This window comes from Dendrobates tinctorius, unplaced genomic scaffold, assembly GCF_039654945.1.
Source record: "Dendrobates tinctorius isolate UK_male_01 unplaced genomic scaffold, ASM3965494v1 ptg000201l, whole genome shotgun sequence".
NCBI classification, from domain to species: Eukaryota; Metazoa; Chordata; class Amphibia; order Anura; family Dendrobatidae; genus Dendrobates; species Dendrobates tinctorius.
Window position 1 is genome coordinate 5,744,699 of NW_027361868.1, and position 24,276 is coordinate 5,768,974.

General features: G+C 42.0%; 1 protein-coding gene across 1 annotated transcript in view; it reads left to right on the forward strand.

The window, feature by feature from the left end:
- The window catches only part of LOC141056874 (spermatogenesis-associated protein 7-like), a 279,202-nt gene that overhangs the window by 123,890 nt on the left and 131,036 nt on the right, over positions 1 to 24,276 (forward strand). The window contains exon 2 of the mRNA XM_073553325.1: positions 4,561 to 4,635. Within this exon, the coding sequence (XP_073409426.1) occupies positions 4,575 to 4,635 (61 nt within the window). The 5' untranslated portion in view covers positions 4,561 to 4,574. The remainder of the gene's footprint in view (positions 1 to 4,560; positions 4,636 to 24,276) is intronic.

A 24,276-nucleotide genomic window follows, 5' to 3' on the forward strand; every position in this document is an offset into this window, starting at 1 on the left:
TGCTGCATCACATGCTATACTATGTCCGAAAAATGATGACGTCGATTTTATGAACTGTAAAGTAATGGATCGCATTAGTGGTGATTATACTGTATATACAAGTGATGATTCTGTCGATGCTGATGAGGCAGAGGAATGTGAAAACTACCCAGTTGAATTTTTAAACTCTCTGACACCATCAGGAATGCCATCACATCTCTTAAAACTTAAAATTGGCACCATTGTGATGCTATTAAGAAACCTAAACACCAAGAAAGGTCTCTGCAATGGCACTCGCCTCATTGTCATTGCCTTACTCCGCAACATCATACAGGCTAAAGTGATTACTGGCTCAGCTGAAGGAGACATTGTGTTTATTCCACGCATCGATTTGTGTCCTTCAGAAACTGGGTTACCTTTTAAATTAAAACGTCGACAGTTTCCTCTAAAACCTGCTTTTGCTATGACCATTAACAAATCCCAAGGACAGACCCTCAATCGAGTTGGAATTTTTTTGCCCGAACCTGTATTTGCCCATGGACAATTGTATGTTGCATTCTCCCGAGTAAAGCAACGCAGCAACGTTAGGGTCAAAGTGGTGGATACACCACTTCAAGGACAATTGCTACCTAATAGCCCAAAAATCTTCACTAGAAATGTCGTTTACAAAAATGTCTTACTTTAAACTATTTAAGTTGGTCCTGGAATTGATAGATATATAGATATATAAATAATAGTTACATTCTAAATAGATATAGATAATAGACTTCTAAGACTTCTATACATAGCTTGATATATGTTATATATATAAATATTTTAAGCAGATAGATATATCTTACACTAATTATCTCTTTCACATATATGTCATAGACATATTTAAATCCATAAAAATATACATAGGTATAGGTATATATAGATTAAAAAAAAAAAGGCAAAAACAAAAAAAATTTAGGCAAACATACGTAGATTTCAACTACATAGCTAACACATACCTACATAACTTAGGTAATAATAATTAATTTTTTATTTATTAATAGAGTACTATTATTTCAATAGCACTTTACATACATCAGTAATATTGTCCTTCTTGAGGCTCACTATGTAAATATCTTATCCACATAAAAACATAGGTGTGATACATCTATCTACTATAATAAATGCGCTAAGCAGCTTCCGGGTTGTAACAACTTCCGTCCAGTTGTAACTGGTGATGTCACAGCACACCTCTTGCCATGTTAACCCTCAACACACCACTCCTCCTCAACACACACTCCTGTCACCTTTCACTATCTCCACTAACGTCCAGTCGCAGGATTTTAGAATACTCAAGATGGCGTGGCCGCAAGAACATGTCGCCGGCGTGGACAACGTCGGGATTTAGGATGGCGCCGGCGGAAGAAGATGTCGGGGATCGTGGAGCAGCGACGATGACGGTGTGAGTATGAGATACGGAGTGAGAGAAAGGGTCGTATGTGGAGTGAAAGAGTGAGTGGACGTGAGTGGAGATGGTGAAAGGTGAGAGGAGTGTGTGTTGAGGCGGTGTGGTGTGTTGAGGAGGTGTGTGTATATTGAGGGTTAACATGGCAAGAGGTGTGTCACTATCCTCTCGATGCGATAGCATCGGGCCTTAATCTACTATAATAAATGCGCTAAGCAGCTTCCGGGTTGTAACAACTTCCGTCCAGTTGTAACTGGTGACGTCACAGCACACCTCTTGCCATGTTAACCCTCAACACACCACTCCTCAACACACACTCCTCTCACCTTTCACTATCTCCACTAATGTCCACTCGCAGAATTTCAGAATACTCAAGATGGCATGGCCGCAAGAACATGTCGCCGGCGTGGACAACGTCGGGATCCAGGATGGCGCCGGCGGAAGAAGATGTCGGGGATCATGGAGCAGCGATGATGACAGTGTGAGTATGAGAGACGGAGTGAGAGAAAGGGTCGTATGTGGAGTGAAAGAGTGAGTGGATGTGAGTGGAGATGGTGAAAGGTGAGAGGAGTGTATGTTGAGGAGGTGTGTGTGTATTGAGGGTTATCATGGCAAGAGGTGTGTCACTATCCTCTCGATGCGATAGCATCGGGCCTTAATCTAGTTGTATATAAACTACAGAAAAATGGGAAACAAACTTAGTGATGTGAAATTGTGAAAAAAAATGTAATTCAGTCCCTGTTTTTGGTTTTGTCTTTATGTCAATCATTGTATGGTTAACCCTCCGTCAGGCGCAATAGATCTGACAGGCACACAGTAATTAGTTTCACTTCTCTCTCCTTGCCCACTTATCAGAAAACCCCACCCCTCCTAGTTATCTCCTGACTCTACAGGCTCTGTGAAACCTGATATCACAGTGACTCAGCAGACCTTCTAGTGAGCAGATATCAACACTTTGGCTTCTCAGGCACATTGCACCTGATTTCAACACAAATTGAAAGGTTAGTATTTTCTTTTTTTATTCATCACGATTGTGTATTTAGCTTGTTTTATGAAGGATTAATGCTAAGTTAGTGTACATAAGTACTGTTTTCTTAGACAAAAGGAGGGTGGCTTCTAAGGCACATTGCGCCCTAACACATACTCTTTCTCTCTTGCTTCAGATTTTCTGCTGCAATGGCCAGAAAACAGTATGATTCATCTAAACCCCTTCATTTAGAAGAAATGAAGATTTTTTTGTTAGAAGATGATGAGGAAGAACCAGCAGTAACTGAGGATTTAGAGGAATCTAGTGACATTTCATCTGAAGATGAGGTAGCAGAATGTAACACTGATTCTGGAACAGAGCAGGATGGTGATGGCACTGATACAGAGGAAACAGACACAGATCTAGCTTATTATTTGGGCAAAGATAAAAATACAAAGGACGTCCCAAGGACGTTCCAGAACAAACACCGACTCTACCACCTTCTAAAAGACGCAGTTGTACTACCTGCTCATTTGTATCTGGTTTCAGAAGGCTTTCTAAATATGACTGCAAAATATGTAAAGAATCAATCTGCCTTTCCCATGCAACTTTCGTCTGCCAGCCTTGCTTTTCTAAGTGTACCTGTGCTGCTTCTGCTGCAATTGAAACCACTGAAGATGAGTAGAAAATAATTAAGTAACATCTAAGTGCAATATCCTTTAAGTTTTTTTCCATAATTTTATATTTAAGCAATAGTTAAGTAAAGATAACTGGAGCCTATTTGGCGGTACTACCGAAAAGTGGTACTTTTAGTTTTAATAAGTTTATGGTTAATAAATGTTTTTTTTTGCATCTGATTTGGTGTAATCTGTTTTAATACATTCCTATGAAGGTCACTGACTACTTCTATAGTCCTGAAATTGAAATATGTAGCTACTATAGGTGGTTTTCTGACCTGTGCTTGTCAGGCACATTGCGCATGAACTGAGGAGAATCTATATTGCGCCTGACGGAGGGTTAAAAGAACCTGGAAATATGATTGTCCAGGTATGTATATGATTACACCAATACAAAAACAATCAGTAATTTCTAAAAAAAAAAAAAAAAAGTAAAAATAAAAACTGTTTTGCGTTGCCAAACTTTGGTTGTTGTGTTTTTGTTTTTCTTTTTCCATCCATCAATCTATTAATGATACTCTTTTGGGATGCATAAGACATTTTGTTCAGTTCATTTTTTTTTGCAATTTTTTTGGTAAGTGCAGGGATTTTCATTTCCTAATTTAACATACGATTTAAATAATTTTATATTTTCATAGATCAGACTTTATCTGGAAGATAATAATTATTTTAATTTTCTAATTTTTTTTTAATGGGATTTTTTTTAATGGGAGAAGGGGCATGATTTTAACTTTTATATTTGGGAGGTTTAAACTTTTTTTAAATCTTTTTTTTACTTTATTTTGTAGTATCTTTAAGAAACTTGAATCTGCAATCTTTTTGCAATCTTTATTATACACTGAAATCCTGGAGAATTGCAGTATATAATGTGATTGTGATTGTCCTATGAAGCCAGCGGTGGGGGGCTGATGCAGATGGTGTGTGTGCATTTGCAAAAAAAAGCTATTTCAATGATACTTTTGCTAATTGACAGCAGCATCTAAATAGTTAACAGCAGAGATTGGAGCTAGCTCTGGTCGCTGCTGTACAAATAACAACTCTGTAACACACTTGGCTTCTGCTGCATATGAAGTTGACATTCACATTGTTGTCGTCATCTATATGGGCGCCATATGGAAAATTATCAATTCTCCAATATAGTAATATTGTGAAATTGGAAGGAATAATGTACGCAACTAATAGTCATATCATCAAATTAAAGAACCTGTGCGGAAGTGGAAGCAAAACACTAATTGGGGGCTAGGCATTTACTGATATGTAATAAAGGGCACCTTAATGGGATCCATATTTGCCCACCAATTTCAATTAAATAAAGTACATTTTCATGAAAAAATGTATTTGCTCCTATGCACAAGTCAGTATATGACAGTCTATATTTTAGCCCCTTTCTTCCCTGCATCTGACAGTAGCACCTCCTAGCTTCATTAATCACTTTGTATCAGGGACAGAAATGTACACACCTGTCTGTTAATGTATGTGTTGCCTTTTTTCATTGTTAGACACTCCGTCTGTGATGATTCCCAAGTATTCAATGTTGGGACCATTCAAAGGACACATGAGCATGAAAAGCAGTCGTAAGTATTTCTAATCAAAAGGTGCATGTTAATGCTTAGAATTAAATATATGAAAGACATGTAGCTTATACAGACCTCATCTTCATATATCCAGACCCCCCCCCATACACATCAGGTGAAAATGGGCCAAAGAACGAACAATTGTGCAGTGATGGTCCAAAATACATTGCTGACTTCCTTGACCAAAATTGAAATTTTTTGTCCAATGATAATGCCAGTCCTCATGATCAGGCAAAGAAAACCCACATGTTGACCGGTTTTTCGATTGTCGGTTGAAGCGAACCATTGTTTTACTGAATCAGCCAATACTTGTACTATTTGGTCAAAATTGCCCATTTGTTTAAACATTCATCTAAAGTGTATGGGTTGAATTTGGAGAGGGTACGTTACCGCCACATTCTCCCATTCCACCCAGCACAATTGATACAAGAAGTACCAGCCTCACGGCCACTTTAAACAGCTAGGTGACAGGTGCTGACTGTCGGACCATCTTTGATCTAATATTGATGGGCTATCATAAGGATTGAAGTAAAGGAAGACAAGATATCAGCAAAATAGGAGAGTGAGAAACCGGGTCTAAATGTCATCATTGCACCTGGAAAAGACAGTTTCTAGGTTTTTTTTTGTTTTTTATTTTTTTTTATACTTTCATAAACCAATAGATCATTGAGGGCAAAAAAGAGAGACATAATGTTCCTGTCAGGAACACTGCACTGCACTTGCTCACTGAGCCAGTGTGCGTGTCCTGAGTACAAAAACAGTGCTCAGAGATACCTGTGGAGCGGGGCAGCAGCGGTGACAATGCATGCTTCAGACTATCAGGACCTGAAGCACGTGACTGCTGGGGACGTGACCTAAGCTCCACAAAGCTAGGAGCTGCAGGAAACCTCCTTGAAAGGTAACTAGGGGACAAGTTACAAAGGGGCATAGACAGGGACGTAAACCAGATCAAGCTGGGTCAAAGCACAAGATAGCAGGCCAGTACCAAAGGGTTAGACAGAGCGCATAGTCAGGACGTAGCAATAGATCAGAAAACCAGAACGGGCAATGGACGGTACAATAGGGACAAACTGTAGCGGAGTAACAATAGCCAAGCCAGGAGGTCAGAACTGGAGAAGACAATAGTACCAAAACGAGAGATGGAGTACAGAGTGAGGGGACAGACCGGGTCATACACAGGAATCAAACAAGCAATACAGTATACATGCACACCAGGGGGGTCAGACACAAAGCCAGAATAACAGTATAGCTGACAGGGAATCCTAGTCTGGAGTAAGTATAAATACCCCTCCCAGATCCAAAGAGAGGCCGGCAAAAGTTAACCCTGTGAGAGCAGGACATTAACCATGTCCTAACCATGACAGTTCCCTTTTATTCACCATAACCTCGGTGCTCCTTGTATTGAGTGTTTGAGTCCCCTGATGATAGGCCTCCATAATTAAGAGCTTTATTTGTGGAACCGCTTGTCTGGAGTCTTATATATCACTGCAAAATTATTCCTGACAGGTTACATGTATAACCCAGATCTGTCATAATGAAATAACACAAGCTGAAGCTCAGCATAAATCAACTGAAAAAAAAACAACAAATCTCTGCTAAGCAAAAAACTGGAATAAATAAGAATAGATAATTGCTGTCGTTCATAGGAATTAGGAAACTCATTCTTCAAAAACTCAATTCTAGTTACTAAAAAAACCCTGAAAAATATATTGTTTTGTTTTATCTTTTTTCACATTTTTTTTGCCTTTAATGTTATTGACAACTCCAATAAGTACAATATTATAACATTATAATCTACAGTCATATAGTGGGCGTCTGATTCATGATGCTCGTGGATCTGACAGCACGTATCAGCTGTTAGGCTCCCTTTAAAGTTGGTCATACAAGTTGAATAGCATGTAAAAGGGTCAGTTTAGGGTGTGTGGCCTTGAACCCTTACATAGTAACCCGCTTTAGTAAATGAAGTGGGCGTGAAGGAGCAGCCGCTCGGTCATGGCTACCGCCGACGGTCACTTTACACCAGTACCACACATCAGCTACATTGGAGTAGCGCACCATTTGCAGTGCTTCCGGCTCTTCGAGTGCTACATAATATGCTCCCACAGAAGATTGCTCTGCCTCTATAGTTCTTTCGGATGCAGATAACACTATCATTAGTCAATGATGGTTTCCATTTCCTTCTGGCAGTTGATCATGTGCCATCATAGACTGTCCATCGTTGGCATCAACAAGTAGAGTTGAGCGTATTTTTCAATATTGGGTTCAGATTACGATCGCCGCGAATATTATACTTGCAATATTCGCCGATCACCACTAAAGTCAATGGGAGTAGAAATTCAAATGAGCGAATATGTTCGGAAACGATCGTCAAACATAAATTCGGCATGAATAGGGTACCAATATGACATGAATATGGCAAATATGGATTCGGCGATCGTTACCGAACATATTCACTCAACTCTAATCAACAGCATGACCGCTGAGGTCAGTGATTATAATAATAATTTTTTATTATTATTTCTATTGCGCCAACATATGCAGCAGCACTTTGCAATTCAGAGGAGACTTGTACAAACAAGATAAGACATTTCAGGGTGACACATAATTAAACACAGACCAAGACGAGTGAGGGACCTGCTTGCAAGCATACAATCGATGAGGAAATAGGGGGACACAAAAGGTAGAAATAAAAAGTGTTTGTCGTGTAAGGTCCAAACAATAAAAAACATTGCATGAACCGGTCACCAGCCAGTATTTGTACAAATACAGATACAGAGTGCTTTTTAGTGTGCGGAAGAGAGAACAGAAGATAGTTAGATTAGTGACGTGAGGTGATAGGCCAGTCTAAAGCAATGTGTTTTTAGGGCTTACTTGAAATTGTGGATACTCGGAATTAACCAGATTATCTGGGATAGTGCATTCCAGAAAACTGATGCAGAACGAGAGAAGTCCTGGAGACAGCAGTGGGAGGTTCAGATTATAGAGGATGTTAGTCTCAGGTCATTAGTTGATTGGAGAGGATGGGTAGGGTTGCAGATAGAGGTGAGGGAGGAGATGTAGGGCAGTGCAGAACTGTAGAGAGATTTGTGTGTAAGTGTGATAAGTTTATATTTGATTCTGTAACGGAAGGGCAACCAGTACAAAGACTGGCACAGGGTGGAGGCATTGGTATAGCGATCTGACATAAATATAATCCTGGCTGCTGCATTTATGATAGATTGGAGAGGGAGACTGATAAGTAGAGAGAAACAATAGCCCAGGCGAGAATTAATCAGAGCAACATTAAGAGTTTAGCAGAGTCAAAGGCATGAAAAGGTCGAATTCTAGAGGTGACATGAGCAAGTGAGTGATCAGATGTAGGGAGTGAACAAAAGATCGGAGTCAAATATGACGCCTCTAAGAAATGAGTCAGCACAGATTAAGGATTTGGCTAACAAATTACGGAGGAACATTTTTTGGGTGATGGATTCTACTTTTCGACAATGGCGATTGCATGACTATATTCTAGATATATGCACTTGTTAGAAAGGGTGTCCACAGCCTTATGGCCATGTAGAATATGTAGAGGTTGAATATAGTGATGATGCATCCTGAACCTACCAGCTCTCTCTACACAGGAAACAAAATACATTTCCTATTAATCTAGTAGGATTGTAGAGCCGGCTGTGTTGTTCCCCATTTACCGGGTCATTTCCTGCCTATTAAGCCATGATAACACAAGAACGGCAAATATTTACTGACAGACGAATGCTGGTGAATAAGCAGAGTTATTAAAACCCGTGGGAAGTTTTTACACAGAAATGTATTAGTTTATCTCATAGTGCATAAATATGAACTGTAACAAAGGAGGGCAAGCGTGACATGGCATGATGACTCACTGGGCAGGATTACAGCTCAGAGACCTACGCAAAATTTGGTGTTGGCACAATTATTAGTGGGTTAATTGCTTCTATGTGTATAAATTGTCTCCAGTGGTTCCTTATTTTTTAGCCTTATTGAAAAACTGAGCTATCACTTACGAAAAATCCTGTATATACTCGAGTATAAGCCGACACGAGTATAAGCTGAGGCACCTAATATTGCCATGGAAAACTGGGTAAGATTATTGACTCGAGCATAAGATGGGTATGCATTGTCCCCTCATCCCTATCCTGGTATGCATGGCTCCTCCATCGCTGTCCTGGTATGCATGGCTCCCCCATCCCTATCTTTGTATGCATAGATCCCCCGTCCCTCTCCTGGTATGCATGGCTCCTTATCCCCTTATCCTTGTATGTATGGCTCCTGTTAAAAAAAACAAAAACATCCTACTTACCTGCCGGCGTACCCTTGCTGACGCTGCATCTCGTTCTGGCGCCTCTAGCTCTTCCTGCCAAGTAATTAAGTGGCCCTGCTCATTAATGTAATGAACATGCACTCCACACCAATGGGAGTGGAGAGCAGTGCATATTCATTACCTTATGCTAATAAAGTCAATGCAAGAAAGTGGGCGGCACCGCTATTACCGTACTGAGATCCGTGGCTGGCAGCAGGCGGAGAGCTCACATCCAGGATTCCCGGGTGCTTGACCTCATAGCAAAATGATAGTGGTATCCAAGAGAAAAAGATCGCACTCTGCAGGATAATGATGAATGTTTATTGACACTGAATTACATGTCACGTCGGGGATGTGAAGGAGAGTGTGTAAAATGGCTGACCGGTCAGCCATTTGACACACTCTCCTTCACATCCCCGACGTGACATGTTATTCAGTGTCAATAAACATTCATCATCAAGAGTGCGATCTTTTTCTCTTGGATACCATATTCATTACCTTATTGAGCGGGGCCATGTGATCGCTCGGCAGGAAGAGCTGCTGGTGCCGGAATGAAAAAGACGCAGTGTCAGCGAGGACGCGCAGGCAAGGTAATTAGGATGTGTGCTGGAAGCCGGCGACTGCGGCTGTCACTGTGCGCTATTACAGCAGCGGCATAGGCTGTTGTGAGTTCATTTTCCCCTTCACCGTCGATGTCTGATGAACTCCCTCTTCTGGTGAAGGAAGGTAGTGAGGCTGATTACCAAACACCTGATCTGGTGGATGATGACTGGGTGGCAGGAACTTCTGACTGGATATAAGGCAACCGACGACCTTCAGAGTCGCTGGTGATTTCTCTGCTGGATTCTTGGAGACCAGTCTGATTCCTGTTTCCCAAAGATAAGTTTTTGCGCTGCTATTGAACTTATTAGTTTTGTTTTGTTTACCTTGTTTTTTGGAGTTCAGCCATCCCCGGTCTGGGGTGTGCTGAGTTCCATTTTTGTCTCTGATCGGTTTGTCTCTTTGCTCTGTCTTCAGAATTTACCTGACTGCTGATATAGTCATTTTGAAGTCCTAGCGACTTCAGGGCCTGTTTTTCCTATCAGACGGTTGGGACATTTTTTGGAAGGGTTTTTTACGGATTGCAGATAGCAGCTTTTCTATCCTGTCCTTTTTAGTTAGCTTGGGCCCCATCGTTTGCTCAACCTATCTTTCTATCTGTGTTAGTGTTTTTCATCTTGCTTCACCTTCATTATATGTTGGGGGCTGCCTATTGCTTTGGGGTCTGCTCTGGGGCAGTTTAGATTTCCCCTTTCTTTCTTTAGGCCTATTTAGTTTTCCGGCTGTGATCGAGGGGTCTAGGGCATCGTAGGAACCCCCCACGGCTACTGTTAGTTGTTGTGGATAGGATCAGGGGTCTGCAATCCGATAGCTACCAACCTCTCCGGTTTTCTGGACTTAGCTTGTATTTTTGCTTTTTCCTCCTTCGGTGACTCATTCATAACAACAGGCTGTAGCCACAGCCGCTGGCTCCTGTCTCTGTGACCCGCTCTCCACCACTCCCCCTCCCCCGTCGGCCCTCTGGGACAATTGACTCGTGAATAAGCAGAGGGGGGCATTTTAAGCACAAAAAATGTACTGAAAAACTCAGCTTACAAACGAGTATATATGGTATGTATTTTTCTTTACTTAGACTAAATGCCGCTGTTCTCCTAAATCCAGTGTTGTTTTTCTTTTTTTCCTGCTCCTCTCCAACCCTAAGATTTGGCCCTCTCTTCCCTATATATAAATCTGGTCTTATAGCCAAGTGGGCGTGATTCTCAACCCTCCTTTGAGGGTGTATTATTTAAGATCACGCCCCCTTGCCCGAGATTACATATACATACTATATATATATACTGTATGTACTTTACAGTGAAGAAGGGGCCATATCTCAGGAACGCAGAGGTGCAGAAACAAAAGAAAAACAACACTAGATTCAGGAGAACAGCGGCATTTACTCCCGGTTAAAAAAAAAAAGAATTTAGAGCAAATGACAGGTTCTCTTTAAATCAGTTGTTTGGCTATGATAACTTACTAATATACAATTAGTATAGTGGACAGAATTCTTCTAATCTAATACAGCTACAAATAACTTTTTCTGGCGGCTTTTCACCACCACCATTAATGATTTTATTATATAACTAGATGGAGGCCCGATGCTATCGCATAGGGAGGGCGGTAATGTCACGATGGGGGCAGGCTTTGCAGCATTGAGAATCCCCCCATTTGCTCACCCACCTATCCACTCTCTTTCCCCATGTGCTGACTTCTCCCGTCTGTGCTCTCTTCTTTGACCTGTCTACCCCATGTGCTATCCCCTTGTCTGCTGTCTCTCTCCTTCCTGTGCTGTGTTCTCCCCTCATGAGCTGTCTCCCCCTGTGCTCTTTCTCTCACCCCTGTTTCTGACCGTATACAGAACATACCACAGCTCCTGGGCAGGGGAGGAAGCAAAAGACAATACTGACGTTACAGCAGGAGATCGCAGAGGATACATTTTGTGAGATAAAATATTGTTTAAAAACAGTCAGTGAAATATTTTACCACACAAAATGAATCCTCAGTGATCCCCTGCTGTAATGTCAGTATTGTATTTTGCTTCCTCCCCTACCCTGGAAATGAGCTATGCTCCGTTCATGGTCAGACACAGACAATTTTTAAAATGAACTTTCGCTCGTGGGAAAATCCCTTTAATGTGACCGGCTTCCTCTGCCTGTAGACACGTCGTGCATCTGCCTCCAGGATCAGCCAAATAATTCACTGCGCCTGCACGGAATTTGCACAGGTGCAGTGTGACCGTGTTCCATTGGTGGTACCGCTTAAGAGGCTGCGTGAGTGTGTGTGAGTGTGATTGAGTGTGAGAGTGTGACTGTGAGAGTGTGAGTCTGAGTGTGTGAGTGTGAGAGTGGGAATGTGAGTGTGTGTGTGAGTGTGAGTCTGTGAGTTTATGAGTGTGACTGTGTGAGAATGTGAATGAGAGTGTGTGACTGTGAGTGTGTGAGTGAGTGAGTGTGTGAGTGACTGTGAGTGTGTGAGTGTATGAGTGTGAGAGCGTCAGTGTGAGAGTGATAGTGTGAGTGTGTGAGTATGTGAGTCTGAATGTGTGAGTCTGAATGTGTGAATGTGAGTGTGAGAGTGTGATTGTGAGTGTGTGAAGGTGTGTGTGTGTATGATGCGTACGGTGTATAGCGTGTGTGTGTGTGGTGCAATGATGTTCCGCTTGTGGTACCACGCAATAGGTTGGTGCCAACAGCCATTTCCATATTCAGACACCCATCCCTTGTTCTGCTGTAGCCAATGACAGGTCGACTTGGCCTGATGTTTTGGATCGTTGTCATGTTGGAACGTCCAAGTACATCCCATGCGCAGCTTTCGGGCTGATGATTGCATATTTGCTTCCAGTATTTGCTGATAACATGCTGCATTCATCTTTCCTTCAACTTTAACCAAGTTTCCTGTGCCTTTGTAGCTCACACATCCCCTAAACATCAGCGATCCACCTCCGTGCTTTACAGTAGGAATGGTGTTCCTTTCATTATAGGCCTTGTTGACCTCTCTCCAAATGTAACGTTTATGGTTGTAGCCAAAAAGTTCAATTTTAGTCTCATCACTCCAAATTAACTTGTTCCAGAAGTTTTGAGGCTTGTTTCTGTGCTGTTTTGCGTATTGTAGGCGAGATACTTTGTGGCATTTGCGCAGTAATGGATTTCTTCTGGCGATTTGACCATGCAGCCTATTTTTCTTCAAGGACCTCCTTATTGTGCATCCTGAAACAGCCACACTGCTAGTTTTCAGAGAGTCCTGTATTTCAGCTGATGTTATTTGTGGGTTTTTATTTGCATCCCGAACAATTTTCCTGGCAGTGTGGATGAATTTTATTTTGTTCAACCTGACCGTGGTTTTGTTTTTACAGAGCCCCTGATTTTCCATTTGTTAATCAAAGTTTGAACGCTGCCGACTGACATTATCAATTCCTTGGATATCTTTTTGTATCCATTTCCTGTTTTATACAGTTCAACTACCTTTTCCCGTAGATCCGTTGACAATTGTTTTGCTTTCTTCATGACTCACAATCCAGAAATGTCAGTGGCTGGATCAAAGATGCAAGAGACTGTCTGGATCCCAGAAACTCACTCAGCTTTTATGCACATTCACTGATTACAAGCAAACAGGTCACAGGTGAGGATGTTACCTTTAGTATCCAATCAAACCCATTTGTGTCAACTTCTGTGCATGTTGTCAGTCCAAAATCACCAGGGTATGTGAACTTTTGATCCGGGTCATTTGGATGTTTTGGGTTGTCATTATGATTTAAAAAGAGAAAACACAGTAGTTTGACAATAAATGGCTTCACCCAACCACTAATCATGAGTGGAGAAAAAGTTTTGGTGTTATCATTCATATTCTCTGAAAAAAGGCAAAGAAAGGAAAAATTATGCCGGGGTATGTAAACTTTTGAGCACAACTGTATATCTATTATCTATATATCTATTATCCATCAATTATCTATTTAGTATCTATTATATATCTATCTATACACACCATCTTGCATGCAACTAAAATAATAAGGTTTACTTTCTTTCTACCCCAGACCCGTCATGTCCATCTTTTCCTGTGCAGAAGTGTCCCCGTTGCAGTGATTCTCCAGGTAGTGCTTAGATTGTTGTCACACCTCACTTTTATTAGTTCAGGCGCTAGCAGGCCTCATTTCTTGCTCTGAAAAAACAAGTTTCTTCTTTTCAGCACTTCCTTTTGGATTTTGTCTAGCAAAACACTGTTGTTAATTTTGGCCCATTTTCCTTCTGAGTGGGCTTGGTAAAGGGAGCTCAGTAGAGGTGCTGCACATATTGCTTCAATAATAAAAATGTCCCAAGGTTCCAGGCTTTAAATTGAGTTTAAAAAAGGTGTGTTCTTCAGACATAGCTGAAGGTAAAATATTGGCCACATCCTTTACCTCGTAAGATCACCATTTTTGCCGCTGGGAATGAAAATTAAAATGATCACTCCGGTGTCAGGATTTTAAAAGCCGTTGTATTTGATGAGCCATGCCTTTAGTTTTACTTTCCAACTCTCCCAAAACATCTACGACGTCCCAGGAATAAGGAAGACCTCCAATATTCCCAGAAGAGTAAGTAAATATTCCTTTCCGCACTGAACTTGCACCAAACCTCCCAGGATCTGTCAATTCATGGATGAATCTCCATTCAAGGGAACAGAGTATTGAGTGAGTACGGCTTCAGCTAATGGTAAGGCCGGAATCACACATATACGAGGAATACGGCCGAGTCTCGCATGTTAGTACCCGGCACTCAGGAGCAGAGCGTGCGGCTGCATGTACTGCTATGTGGCAGCACGCTCCGCTCCCGAGTGCCGGCGGCAGTGTCACGTATTAACATGCGAGACTCGGCCATATTCCTCTCATGTGTGACCCCGGCCTAAGGCAAAAAAAAAACAGGTTGCACCCCACTACCAATCTTCCTCCTCGAAAGTTGCCTTCAAAAGTTATTGGGTATGTCTTTAACCCCTTCTAGCCATGTGATGTACATGTATTGTACTCCATATGTCATGTGCGAGTGTAATGAGGAGGCTCAGGAGCTGAGCATGCTTCATATATTAATGGTGCCTGCTTTGTATCGAGGTATCTTCCTTTAAGGGTGTGTGCACATGCTGCGGATTGATCCTCGCAGATTTTGCAAAATCCGCATGTAAATCCGCAGGTCAAAAGACCTGCAGTTTATCTGCGGATTAGCCTGCGGTTTTGCCCTGCGGTTTATCACCTCTACAATAGAGGAGATGGTAAAGCGCAGCGGAATCCGCAGAAAAAATTGACATGTCAATTCATCCTGCGGATTAGAAACAGCCGTCTGCACGGCGGTTTCCATTTCCTATGGGATACTATGGTACGGATCCGCAGGGCCAAAACTGCTGCTGATCCGCAGCAGAATCCGCAGCGTGTGCACACACCCTAACGAGGCCCTTTCACCAAACTTTTCATTTTGAGCTGGACATATAACATAATAGTGACTGCTCAGTGGAATAAAATTATTTTGTTTGTTTCTTTTATTTTGCCTCTCTGTTGCAGAGATATTAGGAATCACAGTATTTGACACCTAATGAGTTAACTCTCTGAAGTCCAAGCGAGTGTTATCAGTGTTTTCACAGGGGGCGTGTACTTCTTCCCCCTGTATGATGCTGATCAATCATTAATAGGCAGCAACACACAAGGAAGAACCTGCCCCCACTATAGCTTAGAGCAGCTTTCTCAGTGTATGAGATGCAATGATGCAGCTCTGATCTCCTGGTCTAAACTCCTTTGTGAGCCTATGTGGGGGAAAGGGTAGCACAGATTATTTTAGCTGTGTCACATTACAAGCCCTTTTATCAGCTCTCCTCCTCTCATAGCACTGTCACGTCTGCTGTACTGCCCTTCCCCAAACTGCTGTCTAGAGAGTTATCAGTAATCACACTTTTAATGTCTGTTGTACTCAACTTGTAATTGCTCTGCAGTGAGCAGAGCTTCTGATTACTGACACATCTCTGGATAGACAGTGTGGGGGGAGGGACAGTACAGTGGTGCTAACAGTCCTATGAGTGGAGGAGAGCTTATAGAAGGGATTATAATGTGACACAGCTAAACTCAGCTGTGCTGCCCCTAACACACATTGATTCTTGCAGAAGGTTATACCAGGAGATCTGAGCTGTATCATTACATCTCACGCACTGAGAAACATCCTCTAGGCTATTGTGGGGACGTGTTCTTCTTTCCTCTTGAGTGTTGCTGCATGCTTATGATTGGTCAGCATCATACATGTATAAAAATTACACGCTCCCAGTGAAAACTGTTGGATAACATCTACTTGGACTTAACAAAATTATCTCATTAGGTGTCAAATACTTTTATTGCTAATATCTCTGCAACTGAAAAAATAAATAAGTAAAGAAAAGTTTTATTCCACTCTGCAGCCACTACTACATCTTGGTGGAAGATCCTCTTTAATAGCAGAGACTGTAGTCTATCCAGAATACTGCTGTTGAGGGTAGAGTAAAGTACTGCAGTGCGCAGGCACCGGACCTCTCTGACCTTTCTCGACACATGCACACTGCAGTACTCTGCTCTGCCCTCAACAGGGCAGATAAAGTACGCCTGCGCAGGAGCCGCGGCAGATGTAAGGATGAGGACGTCATCGCTAGAAGATGGAAGGCGCCGGACCGCGACACCCATCGGACCGGACGGAACCCCGGGGTAAGTATAATCTAACTTGTTTTTCTTATCTTTCAGGTTTCATCGGGGGTTATCTACAGCATTACAGAATGCTGTAGATAAGCCCATGATGGCGGTGGCCGCATCTCATATTGGAAAAATGAGGTGATAGATTCCCTTTAAATGCTGCTTTCAATCTCTGACACTGACATTTAACGCATGCAATCAGGGCATTCAAAAAGTGGCTTATACCACTGTGGGCTGCCTGTTTGGCCTAAAGTACAACCAAATGCCTGCAGCGTCTCCAAACTAGTATCCTATTGAGCACATATAGGACATTGTTGGTCGGCAATTTCAAAGAAGCTGCCAGCAGTGGATCTTGATGAATTACCCAAGTGCATCCAATGTGGCAGAACCTTCCTCAAACGACCATTAATAACCTCATTGGTAGCAGCCGTGACTGTAAGTGACGGGATTTTTGCACATGTCGCTCATATGCCAGATCGAATAAATCCAGATGATTTGAAAATTTGGTTTACATTTTTGATAATTTGCAGATCATTAACCTGTCTATCCATCCGGTGATTTCCATAATTCCATGACTTTGCATTCTCGGTGTTGCAAGTTCAGGAATGTAAATTAGTTTCTTTAATTTGCACATTTTACATTCTAATGCTATTATTTTTAGATCCTTTACAGATAAGATCATTATTAGAGCCTTCAGATTTATTTATAGAGCCCTTATTTGTAGAAAACTCTCCTTTTTTTAAGTTTTCGAAATTCACATCAACATTTGAGGGAGGATATCAAGAGGCTGAAAAGAACAGCGAGTTCAGAAGTATGGTGAGAAATAGCTTTTACCACTAGCAGAAAACTCTCTTGAGGAGCATCCATTAATTTCATTACCTTCAATAAGAGTTTCCTGTCCTCTCTCAGTTGAAATTTAGCAAAATGCCTGAGAAGTAAGACATTATTGCTCCACTTCGCAGCAGCCTGGCTCTCTGAGGTTCACAGATAAACTGCTTTTAATGTTTCCGTGCAACACTATATTTCGACAACGTATGTTGGTTCTGACAAAGCCATTTATCTTCGTTCTCGGTGAATGTGTAGATCAGCAATGTTGATGCAGCATCCGAAGGAGAAGCCAAATATAATCCATTGCTAAATTTGTTATGTTAATTAGAAAAGCGAACATAAGTATCTAGTTTCTATAAATCCATTGTATTGAGTACCTAACAAAGAAGTATTTCCCACAGCTGCCATAGTTTTAACCAAAACAAACCCTAACTCAAGTTGGTTTTACCCTTTTCTCAATAGATGGTGTGTACTTCTCTCCATGACCACATTAGAAGGGTTCCTCCCCTTTATGACCAAATTAGCCATAAAGCAAAATAGACCACCCCCTAGAAATAGAAGCTAGTATCTATAAGTTTCTAAATCCAATGTATAGATAATCCCTGGAACTGCAAAAGTCCCAGTGTAAGCAGGCTAACTCAAGTTGGTTTTACCCTCGCTTTCAATGGATGGTGTGAACTTGCTTTCTGCTACTCTTCTCCATGACCATATTGGAAGGCTTCCTCCTCTCTTTGACTACATTAGTCAACATTACAGAAGGACATACGTTCTGGAAAAGTAAGTGAAGCTAGTTTCTACTATATACTGTAAGTTTCTAAATCAACTGCGTAGCTTACGCACCATAGAAGTTAATTCCTGCAGCTTCTACAGTCCCAGTGGAAACAGGCCCTAACTTAATTTGGCATTGCCCTCCTCCTGAGGTGTAGTATCCCACCATCCAGGTAAGGTGGAGACTCCTGACCACACTCCAACACCTGCACCCCACACCACAAAGTAGTGTAGCAAAGCACCTTCGGCGGCTCCCTGCTTGGAGTATAGCAAAGCACCCATTGGTGGCTCCCTGCTTGGAACACGAAACGTGCTGGGAGGAGGGTGGAGTTAGTTTTACATTACAAGGCGCGGGAAGAGTTTAGGATGAAAGGTCAGTTGGTTAGAGAGTTGGAGAGGAGAAGATCCCCGGAGAGAGGGATGGAAGGATGGAGGTGCTGCAGCAGATCCCAGTGATCTGGGTCTGCTGGCACGGGAGAGGAAGAGAAAGAGCAACGTAGACTGAATGCCTGATTCTCCATAGAAGGAAAGATTAGCACGGAACGTGAGGAGCTAGAGAGAACAGAGCACGTGGGTGAGAAGAGAACCCTTCCTTGAAGTTCTAAGCGCAAGGCCGGGGCCTGGTCCCCAAGGTTGCATGGATACTAATGGTCCTGCAGCAGACACCGGAGGAATAGAAGTAGAGACCACTTTATTCCCACACAAGACTTGGGGGCACAACAGCAACTGGATAGTGAGCCGGGACTTAGTAGCAAGAAGTCCCCGAAGCAGGCTACAGCTGTCTGCCGTACAAGTAGAGTTCATAGGAACATCAGACAGGAGGAACTCCAGTGTAACTCACTACTAGGAGTACTTCACTCAAAGAGGAGACGTTCAGCAAGGCACATATTGGCGGGGTGTTGGAAAGGAGTATTCCATCTGGCCGGGAGGTTGACTGAGTTCCTGACCCGGAGGACACAGCACGGAGGCAGGCACCTGTTTGTACAACAGACTGTGAGTAAAGCTTTGGAACTACATGCTCTGGTGTCCTCCACTCATTCCTGCGAGAACCGGCCCAGCACTGCTGCATCCTCTACGCCTGACACTACACCATCGGCGTGTCACCTCACCTTCACTGCCCTAGGACTACAGCCCTGCCTGTGGAGGGCTATAACATCATTGCCGCACCACACCATCTGTCCCAGAGGAACTATCTGCAGCGTTGGCTTACATTCACATTGCCGAACACCACAGGTGGCGTCACGAATCATTCACTTATAAACTTTCACTACTACAAGCACACTGAAACCAAAACCACCCCCTTTTACAATGGGCGCCCAGGGCCACGGGCCGGGTCACTGCTGCCGTGACATCTCCCATTGAAGCTCACAGGGCCCGGTACCGAGCACCCCACAGCCCTGGGAGGGCGACCCACATACAGGTTTCCTCTTCTCCAAAATCACATTAGAAAGGTTCCTCCTTTGTATTACCACATTAGCAAACAAATCAGAAGGAAAAACTTAGGGTACTGTTACACTAAGCGAGACGCACCAGCGATCTCGACAACGATACGACCTGGTAAGGATCGCTGGTGCGTTGCTACATGGTCGCTAGTAAGCTGTCAAACAGGCAGATCTACTCAATAACACAGCAACGATCCAGCGATCCGTATAACGATCTCAGCGGTCGTTGGGACCTTGTCACACAGCAGCTATTCTGACGACTCACGCCTGCGTCCATGAGTTCTGCGTCGCCAACGAGGTCGCTCATCGGCTTCAAACACAGCATGCTGGTCAGCGGGACGCCAGCGATCAAAAAATGTCCTAGGACATTCGAGCACGATCAGTGATATCCAGTGGGGGGCCGTCGCCGCTATGTGTCACACGTAGCGAGATCGCTGTTGCGTCACAAAATCGGTGACTTTTCAGCGACTTTTCTTGGGTGTCTTTTGCACTAGGCAATTTCATTCTGTGGTTAGTTCCACATGCTTTAGGGCAGTTAGGATTTACAAATTTTCTTACATTGTTTTATTATATGCTTGATATCAAGTCCGTTTTTCTGCCTTATCTTTGCCTGCAATGTACATGGCTGTCTTGTTATATAGAATTGCATGATATGTGCCTGCTTATTTATGGGTGGCTATGAATAGTCCAATATAGGCCACATCTTAGATTCATATTACCTGTTTTTTGGGGGTGTCTGGGTCATTGGTTCTTTGTCTGTATTTTAAATGTTTTTAGCTTACTGTATCCAATATGAAATAAAGGTTTTTTATTGTCTATTGGGATGTGCATACCATCATTAGCCTAGTCTTTTTCTCCCTTTTTCTTTGTGTAACTAACTAAAGCAATTTAATAATATGAGAATAACCGTTTATGAAAGAGGGCCTAGTCCAGCTTAACGTTGATTAGAGGCTCAAGAATGTAAAATAAGATTATAAGTAATTAACCCCCCCAAAATACAGAAACGCAATGAGAGGGAAATAAAGACCAAGTCCTCTCATCCCAAGTGGTTAGGATTTACTTAGTGGTGTTATTCCGCATATATAACTTATTTTTTTACTTTTGCTCTCAGACCTATGTATGTGACTGACTATATCTGATAATACTGTGTGAAAGGCATCTCTATTTATTATGATTGAGGGATTTTCATTACCCTTCTTGCCTTTTGATATATTTCATCTTTTATGATCAATGTTAGTACCTTCATTGCTCTGAGAAAACTTAAACTCCTCATTTGGAATGAGGTCTGGACTCTGATTTGGCCACTCGTCAATACTCGTTTTGTTTTTTAAGCCTTTTCATTTTAGCCCTGACCTTATGTTTAAGTCATGGCCCTTGTTGGAGATTAAATCATCCGGGTCTCAGTTCTTTGGTGACTTTAGCAGATTTTCATTCAGGATTATCTTGAATTGCTTCGCTCTCTTCCTTCATTAGCACAGGTTGAACTAATTGGGGGAATTAGTCCTTCCAAGTAACTGTTCATTAGGGAATCTTGCGTTTTATCTCTTTCAGCTAGACGATCTGGATGTGCTTGCCTTTTGCTAAATATATGGTTGGCCTGCTATACTTCCAAATGTCCATGCTGCTTCTTGTGGAGATCCAACATCATCACTCATCTAAATGGTACTGTGAAACCTCTGCAAAACACAACTTCTTTGAGAAGACCATCCCTAACCCAAACCAGAATTACTGTCAGTCCCATCACATATTATGCATACTTGACATCATTTTTTAAAAGACCAACCCAGAAGACTTTTTTGATGGTGATCTGTCACATATATATAATATATAGAGGTGTGATCAGTCATGATCCAATACATTGTCATTTGAAAGTCTTCAGACTCCAAATTAAAAAAAGAAAAAAGAATAAACAGAAATGAAACAAGTAACCCTTGACCTGACGAAGGCACATTTTTTGGGGGGAGGGGTTTATAAATAATATTTTAAGAAATAGCTTTAAAAAAAACATTAAAATAGATTAAAAAGATGAAATATCAACAATTCTAGAAGCCAAGCTGCATATTTCTGTGTAATGTTCTGTAGAGATATGACGGAGCGCTGTTTTCTGCGCATACATTAGATAAATCTGAAGACGACTGAAGGTTGCTGTGAAACGAAACACACAACAATATTTTCCTGAGATTTAGCTTAACAATTATACGAGAAAACTCAATTATAAGAGGTTCTCAAACATATTATGGGAGCTTTGGAGTGAGATAAACCTCGGAGCGACTGGGATTCTCCAGCTAAATACATTATTCCCGATTCTTTGTTTTCCATTTGCATAAAGCTAAAGTCCAATTTTTTGGGGGACCCCCTTAGGGTGCATATACACATCCTTTTGTCACGGTCCATAGTGCACTGAGCGGCCACTGGTCTCTTGACCCAAGCTCAACGGCCTCACAGGCATATATCAGGCTGTTGCCTTTGGGTCAGGAGACCGTTCAATGCATCCTAGTCAATACTCACACTCCTACACACCACTGTCTTTAATCATGTAGTACCCAAATAAAATAGTCTTTAGGCTCCTAGATAACAGTGCCCAAACAATATAATAGAGATGATGCTCATGGCATGGGAATGAGGAAGAAAAATCCAAGTGCCAGGAACTAGCGACAGGTGATAAACTCTATGCAACTGGATTAGAAATCCTACTATTGAATACTAAATAAAGACTACTAATTAATACTATTAAATATATATATATATATATATATATATATATATATCTGTGTAAAATAAATATGCATTCCCAGATTTCAACACCCATTTGTGTGCTCGAGTTAAAAATGGCTAGCAAAACTTACCCAGAATGTCCTTGTTTTACACATGCAATCCACTGATCTCAACGGCATTATTTCCCCCATGGTGGTGGGCAGATACAGGCTTATATGATCCCTTAAGCAAGAGAGGGCTCCTCATCGCCTCATCGCCTCATCGCCAATTTTCCTCCTAACCTCAAACAGGATTGTATGTATCAGGGCTTGATTTCTTTTCTGGTATGAGTTGTAGTTTTTACAATCACCAGATTAGGATCTTTACAACTTTCTGATCTTTTTTTAGTAATTTCTTTGTGTAGCAAAGTGACCAAAAAACAGCAATTCTGCCATTTTGATATTCTCCTTGTTCTTTTCAGCATTCACTATATGGCAGTCACAAGGGTCTTTGGTAGGCCCCTGGTTGCTATGATAATACGATGGCATCCAGTAAAGTGTGGGTTGATGAGAGTCAAAAGGGACTCCTTTAACTCATTACCAATGCTGCTGTCAGTATTGACAGTGGCATCAAAAGGGTTACAACTGTTGAGCTACCTCCAATCTTAATGGAGCTTTATGGAGCGGGCTCAGCTACTGAGACCGCTCCATACCTGTAGATTGAACCTCTTTTGTACAGGTACAAATGATGTCGCCAACAGGAATCTGAGCCAAGTGAGGCAGCAGGTGCAGTAGGCGCACATGGCTCAGATTCCCAGTTGGCCCAGATATCACTGGTGGATGACACCGATCAAAGTTGTAGATGGCTGAGCCCTCCAGCTAGAGGTGATTACAGCTTCAATGGAGAAAAGCAGAAATACATAGCACCTGCAGAGCTGGCAGGTTCATAATACAGAGCCTTGCGGACTACACAGGTGTCTCATTTTTGAACCCCCTCTTTTGCTTTCATATTTCTTAATGCACTTTTTTTACTGTTAATGTATTTAAATAAAATGGATTTTTAATACACTTTTTTCATCCATTTTTGGTGCTGGGTTTTTTCCTCTTTTTTCATGTGTCTTGCTGTAAGGAATGCAAGCCCTGTACTATGTGAGCATCCTCTATTGGAATTTTATCAACGTTTGCCTTGATAATTGTGGTAAGCTGTTGGTTCTTTCTCTTTTTCTTATCTCCTTGTGGCCATTAAAACATTATCAGGTATGAGCGCTAAGTAAGTAAGATGATCATTTGACTAACAATTGAAAATGTCTCGCAGTCAGAGTTATGATGATTGATCCCAATGTTATTTCGGCTTTAGAGAAACTAGTCTTCCCTAAGTAATAAAAACCTGTCCTCAAAAAAAAAAATCAGTGGGTCTGGCTTCCAAAACCACCAACGATCAAGTGGTAAACCTAATCTGGCTATACATTTTCCATACAGTGGCCACTACAGGGTAAAAGAAGCATTACATGCCAGCCTATCAAATGAATCACGTACGGACAGGCCTGGTCCTCCAAAGCAAGAAATCACCTTTTAAGACAATCATATGACCAGACAGAAGAGGCCCCTGTGCAAGAACAATCTATGGGCCCTTTGCAGTCTAATGGCTCATCGTAATGCCCAATTCCACCTGTTTTGGAGGTGGATGTTAACCTCTTACCACGTGGGCCCCTGACCAGCTGCACAGGTTGCACCAATGGTGTATCCGCCCCAGCATATGACCCTTTAACAATGACTTTAAGAGTTAATGTTAGTGCAGAGCTTCTGAAGGTTTGGACCCATGCTTGGTAATTGATTACTTTGTCATTAATAAAACAATACCTAGCAGAGAGAACATGAGACAAGCAGCGCAGACCTGCGGGGAGGACCTGCGGGGAGCACCGCCGCCCTTTGTCTTACAAGCAGCACGAAGCCTTTCCTCAGGTTTTATCTCATATTCTAAATTATTCTGACCAGAGAGTTCATTTTTACAAAGCCGAAGAAGAATTATTATTATGAGCAATCCAAGAAAAACATCATCTGTTTTAGGCGTATTCTGTGTAGGTACTTCATAAGAAATAAAAATTAGTGCATTATTATCATGACGGGATCATCAAGAGGAAAGCAATAAAAAACACGACCATCATAGAGAAAATTCCTTCCTGACTCCAAATATTCAATAAGTATTTAATTTGTGTTTTGCATGAAGCATGAAGCCATAATTTGGTAATTAATGAGATCTCTTCTATACCAGGCATGCCTCTAATACGCAGGTATGCAGATGTAAGGGGTACGGGGGGCTAGGTTAATGCCCTGCACGCCTTGCATATG